Genomic DNA, 11,702 nt, shown 5'->3' on the forward strand with positions numbered 1-11,702 from the left:
AACAGTAACATGAAATTTTTTGATCCAATATTTCCTGCCTTGCTTATCAAGAAAAGAAAATATTTCCTGCCTTGATTTTTTTTCACCATATAAGTAAATTATATTATAAATTGGGTGTCCACACCTACGTACAACAATTTGTCCGTTTTGGACACATTGGAATTGGACCCTCACTGATTTGTCCTCCCTGGGTTAGGCCGAGCCCAACCGGCTGTTGTAAGTTAATGGAGTGAGCCACCCTTATATGTTGGACTATTAGTCCACAAACCACTGATGTGGTAGTTCTAACACTCCCCCGCACTTGTGGACTCATATGAGAACCAACAAGTGGACAGAATGGGTTAGGGTCCATCATGTGGTACTCCTCACCTTGTGGGTGGTCCATATCCAAAAGGCTCATAGGGATCCAAACGCCATTAGGTGGAGGTCCTAAGGATTGAGCAACCTCACTCTGATACCATCTTATAAATTGGGGGCCTACACCTACATACAACAGTTTGTTGGGAAATTTTATCTACACACCATGTAAACACTATCTTTACACCATTACTTAACTTTTTATAATTTACATAAATATATTTGTATACAATGACATATTTACGCACAAGACACTCCACACTCCTTTATCCAACACAAAACACATTCATTTCTTCACAACTCAAAAATGGTCAAGCCTTTCAACCTCAACAAACCCACAATTTGCCTCCTATTGCTATCAATCGCCCTTGAACTTGCCAGCTCAGCAAGAATTCTCGATGACTTGGACCCACAACGCCAAACATTGACCACTCCCACAGCAACTACTTTGCCTAGTAGCCAGGTCCCAGCTGTGGCCACGACCATCACTAGTGCTACTCCAGCAAATTCTAGCCCAGATGCCGTGGCAGCATCGGTAGCCCCTCCTGTTCCGGTGACAGCCACTGCTACAGGTGCAGGAACCACCACCACTGGTGCCACATCAGCGAATCCTAGCCCACACAAGGCTCACTTGACCTTCTTCATGCATGACATCCTAGGAGGGATCCACCCATCAGCCAAAGTAGTCACCGGGATCATAGCCAGATCAGTAGAAGAGGGTGGGGTTGAATATGAGTTTAGAGAGACAATGTATGTAAACTTAACAATAAAAATTCTAATATTTTATAAATCAAGGGTATAGTTGTCTTATCACTACAATTTAGTGTGTAAACTTATAATTTTTTAGTGTAAACTTATCATGTTTAAAAAATGATGTAAAGATAGTGTTTTTGTGAGTAGAAGAGGGTGGGGTTGAATATGGGTTTAGAGAGACAATGTGTGTAAACTTAACAATAAAAATTCTAATATTTTATAAATCAAGGGTATAGTTGTCTTATCACTACAATTTTGTGTGTAAACTTATAATTTTTTAGTATAAACTTATCATGTTTAAAAAATTGTGTAAAGATAGTGCTTTTGTGGTATGCAGATAAAATTTCCCTAGTTTGTTCGCTCTAGATCCATTAGAATTGGGCCCACACGAATTTGTCCTCCCTGAGTTAGGTTAGGGAGGCCAGGGAGGCCTGGCCCAATCGACCTCCAAGATATACTTAGAAAACCGATTGTTGTAAGTTAAGAGAGTGTGTCACCCTTATATGTTGGATTATTAGTCTACAAACTACCGATGTGGTAGTTTTAACAAATTATGCTCCTTATGTGAATGAAAATGACGTGAGGGGGAATTTGTGACACAAACAAACAAATTGAAGTTATTTTAGACATATCATGACCACATTTTAATTAGAAACTTTCGGCCTTACACTACAAGAAACAACGAATTTAGTCATGAAATATTCCGTCGTCGCTGACCATGGAGTAAGTTCCTCAAAAAAATTTGATTCCAATAAGTCTACTCAGATTTGATTTAACCCATAAGGTCCATTATTTTATAAGATATATTCTATTAAGGATAAATAGTTTAAAATATCTTCTTATTGTGTTATAGATTTGTCAAAAACGCCAAAGTAAGACCTATTGACTAACACCATTGTTAAATGCAGGGACCGACCCACGGCAGGAAGAGTGGGGTCAACTGACCTCAGTATAATATTTTTATTTTCAAATAAATATATTGTAATTTTGAAGTTGACACCACTAACATTTTAATTTTGACCCCACTGGGGTTAATATTTTATGTATTTATTGGGCCAAAAACAAATTGCTATGTCTTGTAAATCATAACAAATATATTTTAAAGGTCCGAAACTAATACAAACACAAAAAGCCCAAACATGAGTATTTGATGAGAAATTTTATCTACGCATCACAAAAACACTATCTTTACACCATTTTTCTAATTTTTTATAGTTTACATAAATATCCTTATATATAATGACATATTAACCCTTAAACTAAAATTTTAAAATAAATAATTTTTACATATTTAATTAGACACTTTTAAGTTTACACCAAAATTTTCTAGAGGAAAAAAAACAACATATGCTGTTGTTTTTCTGGCAGAAAAATAACACGGGCTGTTGTTTTTATGGCAGAAAAACAACACGTTCCTATCATTTTTTGGAAGAAAAATAACACGACCCTATCGATTTCTGGAGAGAAAATCAGACCTGGTTTGTTGATTTTCATTTCAACAGTTTTTAACAAAAAGTCAACACATGGAATACGTACACACCCACTAATGCTATGTAACAATTACTTTACCGATCTTGTTAGATTTTTTTGAGAGATTTTTAAGAGTAATATACATATTGGAGAGATTTACAAATCAATGGTCTTTCCTGTACTCGATCTCCGATTGTTTGACCTTTGATATCGAAACTAAGATCCTCAACGAAGCTTGTTGGATGGAACAATGTGAAAATTGAGATATGGACACATGCTATTGGTAGGAAATTTTTTCCAAGCAAACAAATCTCCTTGAGTTAAATTTTACTGAAAATTAGTTTGATCATCTCTCATTCCATTACCACATAAGCCCATTGAGATTTGAAAGAGATTGAATTGTGGATTAAATATGTGTGTAAACTTAACACTAAAATTTATAATTTTGTATAAAACAAGGGTAATTTGGTATTTTCACTATAATTTTGTGTGTAGACTTATAATTTTTTGACGTAAATGTGTCATATTCAAAAAGTGGTGTAACAATAGTGTTTTTGTGGTATGTAGATAAAACTTCAAATTCGGCGGATTCCGACAGCGATTCGTCATACCACCATCACTATTGAACTCCTCTCATTGAAGCATACAATGTCCAGTCATATACGGTCCAAAACGGCCATCGGATATCTCTTTTGAAATAGTAACATTGGTTGGCTAATGTTACTGTTTTGAAATAGTAACATTGATCGAATAATGTTACTGTTCTAAAACAGTAACATTAATCAACTAACGTTATTGTTTTGAAAAAAACTTCAGATCTGGTTGATTCCGACGGGGGTTTGCCACACTATCACCACCATTGGACTCCCCTTAAGAAGACGCACAATGCCTAGTCATATTTGGACCAAAAAGGTAGCCAAAAAAAGAGATGAGAGAGAGAGAGAGAGAGAGAGAGAGAGAGAGAGAGAGAGAGAGAGAGAGAGAGAAAGATGTAATAATAAGAGAGAGATGCAACAGGAGAGATAAAGATGCATTGATGAGAGAGATGTAGTAGAGAGAGACGATGTAGTGAGATGAGAGAGATATGCATAGAGAGAAAGTAACAAGAGAGAAAGCATATTAGATCTAATACTCTTTGAAAAAAGGGCAAAAAAGAAATTTGATAAAATTTAAATGATTTAAATAATTATAAAAAATAAAAATGGACTTAGAAGGGATAAAGTTTTTTGGAATTGACCTAGATATCCAACTGGTTTTAAAGTGGTATTAATATGTCAATTTTCATATATTTTAAAGGTCCAAAATTAATACAAACACAAAAAGCCCAAACATGAGTACTTCATTTGTCTTAATTTTTAACTCTAAAGACTATATTTTAAAGGCCCAAGACTAATATTTTGTTTGTTTTTGTTCATGTAGCAATATTGCAGTAGTATAATTTGTCTGAAGTTTTAACTCTTACGACTAAATGTGCCAATTGCCATAATTTGTCTAGTTTTATTATTATTATTCTTATTTATAGTGTTGTTTTCCATTACACTACAGTAGCATAATGTAGATCAGTTTTTAATTATTATTCACCTATGTTCGATTTTAATTTTTAATGTTGTTTTCCATATTTTTTAAGACATACTTTTTAATTTTATTAAACACAATTTAATATCACACTTACATAATGTAACACAATTAAAGTATTGTTAACCAACCAAGAAATCAAACAAAAACCTAACAATAAATCAACACGAAATTCAAAATTAGATATGCCTTGCATTTATATAGGGTGTTATTGAAGAGTAAGAATGTTACAAGAGCACACAGACACAATGAACAATCATGGGGTGGTGGGACCTGCTGTATTTTTATTATAACAGGTACTGTTATAATACAAACTAGTTGCATGATCGCGTTTCGCGTGACACATAATTAATTTAAAAAATAAAGATTTTTAATAATTTTTCGATACTTTGTTATCATGATGAACAACATAGCTTGAATTATAGAAAATGAAGATAATTGTGAGATGAACAAATAACTACAATACCTTTTTCTCAATATGTTAAGAAATAATTTCTTAAGAGGGAGCGAAAAATTTGATGTATAAGGAAAAAATATGCTCAGAGTTTAACAATTATTGTTTGCGTTGGTTTTTTAAACAAAGTTATCAAATAACTAAAAACAATCTCATAAATTCTAAATTCTACAGAAAATATAGCGCACCTCCTTTGTCTCATAGTTTTTACTTCTCATTTATTATTGCTTCTTATGTCAGCACAATTTTTCATACTATGTCAATAAACATATATAATATATAATTTGTTGTACTCTGTATCTCACATTTGATTAAATTCCTCATTTGTACGATCATCCACTAAGGGCATCCTAAACTGGATCTTTTTCATCATCAGGGTTTATTGAATTGTATAATTTGGTTGTTGTTTGACAACTAATTCCATGATTTGTAGGGTCATATCGTTAGAAATTTTCTTGAAATTGTTCATTTTTCCCATGAAGTTTTTGTAGTATCTCTTAGAATTTTATTGTGATCTTATATGTTTTTGTGTGTTATTTTATACCTATATTGTGAATATGTTTCATTTAAGCTTTTATCTTTTTGTTTTTCTATGCAATTAATAGGTGATAATTGATATAACTATTTATTGTATCATTAAATATGATTTTAAAATTATTTGTATATTATTAACGGTATGTGTTTGTGGGTATTAAAGTTATTCAATATATTTAATTTTTTCTTTTGTCCGTTACTTTTTGTTTTTTGTGTAGGTTTTTTTAGAAGCATCCACGTGGCACCAAGGAGAAGCCTTTTGGATCTTCCATTATATATATATAGATTGATGATGATTGATGATGATTGATAGATTGATTGATGATTTAAGTTAGCAAAACATTTTATTTTTATTTTTATTTTTAAAAATAATAAATGTGTAGTATTCTTCCTAACGAACCCAACGATATATTTTTTATTCGAAACAAAAATCATATTAAACATGAAAAATACAAGACAATTTTAGACCGTTGGATATAAACACAAAACATTCGTTGTCTCGATCGTGATAAATTTGATTTTTGTTTCTAACAAAAAAATTATCGTTGGATTCGTTAGACCGAATACTACACTTTTACGATTTTTAAAAATTAAATAAAAAATTCTTTGTATTCCAAAAGAGTTACAGTGGGGTATGTTGTAATTTTTACTATAGTAGACCCCGGCATCCACAATCATGTGCATAAGAAAATTTCAAACAAATATGTACCAAAAGTCCAAAAAGTGGTATGCCTTCTTGCTGGACAAAGCAAGTATGCAAGATGTCTGGATCCTGTTTTAAGAAGAGAAAGAGGATATTTATCTTGCATTTATAAGAATTGCTTCTTGTTAGAACTAACTTAAAGGAAAGATGAATGAAATAATTAACAAAAACAGTAACACGCCAATGGTACTGTATTTTTTACAGATGCAGAGTGCGTGATTAACTCAATATCTCCAAAACCAAAGAACTCACAAAGTAGAGCAAAAGATAAGAGGAAACCTGCACAACCCAATTTCAACAGAAGTTTTTTATAATTTTTTTTTCCAGAATAAGATATCAAAGACATGGAAGTGCAAGCACATACACCTGCAATTGCAAACCTCTAAAGTCACCACACAAAAGTGATTGAAGAATTTCCTCAGGGATCATATCAAAAGGCACGAATTCTTCAGAAAGAATTAGTCCTAGATTTAACATATGCAAAGTTCATTAAAGGTTACAACCACAATCCCTCAATGCCTAGTCAATTAATCTTTTTTCTTTCCATGAACTCTTGCAATTAAAATTTATCAATAGGAATACATCACTTTCCCCTCCAGTTTAATGTCACATAAGAAATCTCACTTTCCAAAACCTATTGATTTAGAATTTTTTTTTCACATCTTTCTGATTTGCAAAGACTAAAAGCTTCAGCTTTAAGTGATGGAAAACTACATAGGTATCAGAAATCACAGAAAACCACCTCTACACTAAACCCTAATTACCTACTTGCTTCTATAGATGAATAATGCAATATATAAAAAAATTATGAAGCTCCAGAGTTAATCTCCCATCTTCCATATTCTTACTACATCAACACTTTTTGTTTTTACATGCAACTATATTGGGTGCAAAGGCCAATTAACAGAATTGCATCTATAAACCTTATATTGAAATCATAGTGGTCATACTATTGCTATTATTCTTCTTCTATAGAAGACTCTGCCATGACTTCTGATTTCACATGGCATAATAATGAGAGTCCTCCTGAATGGCAACTTGAGAAGATGGTCGACCAAGAAATTTCCAACAAGTGGGTGCTAACTTATTAAACTGTTGAGTGAGTTAACATGCATAATACCTTTCTGGTAATGTTAGTACCAGATAAATCATCCTTTGAATCTGATTTAGTATAGCCCGATTCTTTTTCCTCCGCAACCACGTCACTCTGATTCAGTATAGCCCGACTCTTTTTCCTCCGCAACGACGTCATTGTAAGCTGGTGTTGTAATATCCTGACCCAATTATACACTGTTCATAGTATTTTGACACGTTGATCGAGGTGGGGTGAACCTCGGTAATCGTGAATCGGGATTTGGGGAGAATAAAAAGTAAATCAAGATAAAAATATGAAACTATTTTTAATAAATGGGGGATTTAAAAAGAAAATTTTTGGTGCAAGAATTACTTAAATCGGATTTAAATTGGATTTGTTATGAATTTTTGAAGTTAATTAGAACAATTTAGTTAGGAGTGTTTTTGAAAGGTGAGTGTTTTTGTAAGTAAAAGATTGTATAAAAGAACAATTAAAATAATTAAAAAATAAAAATTGCAAATAAGCCCTCTTCCTACGATTTTCTCTCTCTCTCCTATTTCTCTCTCTTCTTCACGGTCACCGACTGTTTTGACGTTTTCGGCGACGGTGGTGGTGGTGGTGGTGGTAGTAGGTACCAAAAGAAGCGTATTGACGATACGAGTGTAACCCAACTTGAATCACGTTTAACGGAGCTCCAGTTTGGGAGAAATCTGAGATTGAAGTTCCGGCCACCGTGAACTTCCTTTGGTCGATCCGGCCTATTCCGACGACCGTTTGGCTTGATTTGGTACCTATGAGTTCATTTCATCGAGCTCTTCAATTCGATATAAGATTTGACATGTTTGGGTGGCCGGATCGTCGGCGGTGGTGTTGAGTGGGTTTCGGCCGAGTTGACTCGGTTGACTGGTGTGTTGACCGGTCTGACCCGGTTTAACCCATTTGACCTGGTTAACCCGGTTTTGACCCATTTCACGCGGTTTGACCCATTTGACTATTGACCATAGTTGACCGACCGTATTTTAACTGTATTTTCGTATATCGTGTTTTTCGGTGTAGACGGTGATCCCGATTGAGATTCGGAGCGGGTTGACTTTTAGAGTCAGGGGTTTGACTGGGACGCGTGCGTGGTATTTGCATTCCGATTTTCAGGTAGGGGTTTTCATGTCTCTCGTGTGTGATTCTAGAGTTCCGATTTCACGGACTCTTATTATTTTATGGTTCTGTCGGTTTTCGGGGGGTGGAAATATGACCTATTTGTATGATTTATACGTATTCTCTATTGATTATCATTGTTGGTATGTTTTTGGGAGTGGGGTGATTGGAGGTGGTTGATGTACACTGTGGGGCCCATAAAGGAGCCAATCTATTGGATATGGATTTATGATGGATTATACAAGAAACTGGGTACGTACCTGTAGACCGTCTGAGGTGAGGTGCATCACAAGGGACGCTCTTTGATGTAGGCTATGCTATCGGGATATCCGATCCTCATCCAGTTTCGGTGTGGACCTGGATTGGGAGACACCCTACGGGGATTAGGGTGGGTTCAGGGGTGGATTATGTATTATGGATTACCGGAGACTGGTGTTTGTGGTTACGGTGCTGTATAGCCTTATCGGCTGTCATGTTACTTGGTTGAATTACTGATAGTTACATATTTATTATAGTTCATATTATGCATCATATTCATTGATTTCTTATTTCTGGATATCGGTGTTTCCTTTCTATGCCCTACTGAGCTTCTTGGCTCACCCCTCTTCTTGTTTCCCTTTCAGGTGAGTTGGATATAGGTGACGATGGTTAGCGGCGGGAAGCATGAGCTGGTGTGTAGCCTCGAGCTGTTTCTTTAGTAAGTTTTGAGGATTTTGGGTATTGTATTTGTATATGTGTTACTTATTTACTCAGTCTGATATTGGGTAGATATGTTTTCTTATTTCCGCTGTTGTATAGATACTCCGACTGTTTTTGGTGGGTGTATGTATGGTATTTTGAAGAGATTGTTTCCTTATATGTTTCAGGAGTTGTTTTCATTTTATATACTTTATTAGGTTTATATATTGGATTAAGGCATGGTTCGGGGGATGGGGTCCCCTGCCTATCATGTTCTTATGGGAATAGGTACACTTTGGTATACCTTAGGAGAGAGGGGCGTGACAGGTGTACCAATGAAATTGTTGAAAATGCAACTCAATGTCCTGCTGCAACAACAAATTATAAGAGGAAAAATCATCGTGAAAGGATGTGCGGATCTAGAACAACTTGAAAATAACCCACCAACTAAAAACCCAATAAAAGATAATGAAAAAAAAAGAACAAACCCAATATACGGAAAAGAAGATCAAACTCAGGACATAGAGAGAAGCTTTGAAACAAAAACACTAACACATATTTTCTCCAACTCGATCTGTGCTCCCGATTGTTTGGATTTCGACATGCAAGACCAATCGAAATCGAAGATATTGTCAAACAATGGATTCTTCTCTGGTTTCTCTGGTTCGCTTTGGATGAAGGTCATTGAGAACGAGTTTGATCTTCTTTGCCCTAATGCTTTTAGGCTTCTATTATTGGGTTTATTCTTTATCACTTTGGGCCTGCAACAAGACCTAATGTGACTTAGCCTTTTAGTTTGGCTACAACCCATACTTAGACTCAGCCAATGATACATTCTTTGTATTAAATCCTTTACAACTATGATTTGTACTTTATTATACTTGTACTGCTCCTGTCAACATCATGACAGTAGCCGTTACATTCAAATCTTCTCCTTGTCTATGTAAAGGCTAACTCAGCCATTGTAATGGTAACTTGAGATACTTAGAAACAAAGAAGTTAATCTCTGGTTTCTCTGGTTCACTTTGGATGAAGATCATTGAGAACGAGTTTGATCTTCTTTGCCCTAATGCTTTTGGGCTTCTATTATTGGGTTTATTCTTGATCACTTTTGGCCTACAACAGGACCTAATGTGACTTAGCCTTTTAGTTTGGCTACAACTCATACTTAGACTCGGCCCATGATACATTATTTGTATTAAATCCTTTACAATAATGCTTTGTACTTTATTATACTTGTACTGCTCCTGTCAACATCATGACAGTAGCCGTTACATTCAAATCTTCTCCTTGTCTATATAAAGGCTAACTCGGCCATTGTAATGGTAACTTGAGATACATGAATAAAGGTGGTTTCAAGTTTCTCTCCTCTTCTACCTTTCTTCATCTCCAACCTCTAATTCTTCTATTTCGCAAGTATATTGAAATTCATCATGGAATCGGAGACTATTTACAGAACTAAAGTTTCAAATTGGCCTTGCTATGAGACTTCACTACGACATTCAAGCGGCAATACATATTGCCAACAATCCAGTGTTTCACGAAAGAACTAAACACATAGAAATAGACCTCCATTTCACATGAGACAAGATCGAGGAAGGATTACCGAAATTGTCTTATCTCAGAACGGATGAACAACTGGGCGACATCTTCACCAAAGCAGTGCCTGCACATCGTCTCCAGACTATTTCCTCCAAGTTGAACATGATCAATCAAGTGGATTATGCTCAACTTGAGGGGGATGTCAAACAATGGATTCTTCTCTGGTTTCTTTGGTTCGCTTTTGAAGCAACCGGCTTGAAAAACAATGAAGTCGCCACCAATTGATTTTTAGGATGCAATTGGACATCCGTTCTGGTCTACGAGAAAAATGGGCAGGGGTCTATTGAGCATGGGGAAGGTGTTAGGCACCCCACAACTCCCGAAAACGGTTACCTTTAAATGTTTTCCTATTTGACTCTAATTTGTTTTTGGAAATCCCATTTTGATGGGTCTTATTGGAATGTAAATGAAAAATCCACTTGGAGTGGTTTGGAGAACAAGGTGCACGGGATCATTGGGGCCATTCCCGGCTTGGCCAAGGATTGGAAAAAACACCACTTGGAGTGGGTTTGGGGGTTTTGAAAAAAGGGGTTGCACGGGATCATTGGGGCCATTCCCGGCTTGGCCAAAGGTTGGATAAGGTACCACTTGGAGTGGTTTTGGATATTTGGGGAAAAAGGATTTTTTTGGGGACTTGGTTGATGTACCAAAAGGGCCCACAATCAAGGAATAATGTTCAATTCAAGCCTTACTCACAATTATGTTCTTCATGAGAAAAGAAAGAATCCATTTATGGCTCATTGAATGGGTCAAATATCTTTAAACCCACCGTTGAGTCCGTAAATAAATTCTCCTAATCCCTAAAAACACATTTGCTTTCCGGATCCACGAAATCCAAATGTTTTCAATGAATGCCTATGAAACCCCAATATCTTGAAGGCTCTTTGGTATTTAAACAAAACATAAGGATTCCATAATTTAATCTTGATGTGTTTTATTAATGTGAGACGGCTTGGATTAATTCTAATGACTAACGCGTTGCATTCATTTTTATTGCACTCAAACATGACCTAGCATATGTCCAAGCATCATGGCATAGTGTGACAAATCAAAATCCTAAGCATGCATTCTAATGCAATCATCATTCACAAGATCATTTCTTAATTTCTATATGCTTCTAACACCCTACAATATCATGTATGCATTTTCTATTTAACATTTCACTATTTTTGCTATACTATTACAAAGTTTACATCTTTACAAGGATATATACATGATAAAAATATAAATACAAATATATACAAACCCTCTGATATTGCCCATTGCTCTTCTTCGATCCAAATCTTCAAGTATACTTGCCACCTCAAATAGTGTCCAGCCGGGTCCATGTCCAAAATCAAACAAGAGAA

The 11,702-nt window shown here is 35.3% G+C and overlaps 1 protein-coding gene across 1 annotated transcript; it reads left to right on the forward strand.

Annotated features, from left to right (window-relative positions):
• The first annotated feature begins 628 nt into the window (after window positions 1–628).
• LOC120008793 (dirigent protein 9-like) lies at window positions 629–2,054 on the forward strand. Its single transcript, XM_038859163.1, has 2 exons — window positions 629–1,153; window positions 2,019–2,054. Exons 1-2 carry the CDS (start codon window positions 665–667, stop codon window positions 2,052–2,054), a joined length of 525 nt encoding a protein of 174 aa, XP_038715091.1. The 5' UTR covers window positions 629–664.
• The last annotated feature ends 9,648 nt before the right edge of the window (window positions 2,055–11,702 follow it).

The sequence above is a fragment of the Tripterygium wilfordii genome, chromosome 11, assembly GCF_013401445.1.
Source record: "Tripterygium wilfordii isolate XIE 37 chromosome 11, ASM1340144v1, whole genome shotgun sequence".
Lineage (NCBI taxonomy): Eukaryota > Viridiplantae > Streptophyta > Magnoliopsida > Celastrales > Celastraceae > Tripterygium > Tripterygium wilfordii.

Excerpts from the sequence above, each read along its gene's own strand:
- LOC120008793 (XM_038859163.1), top strand. The coding sequence starts at position 665 with ATGGTCAAGCCTTTCAACCTCAACAAACCCACAATTTGCCTCCTATTG. Across the intron at positions 1,154-2,018 it reads TAATATTTTATAAATCAAGG|GGACCGACCCACGGCAGGAA; the intron begins GTATAGTTGTCT and ends TGTTAAATGCAG.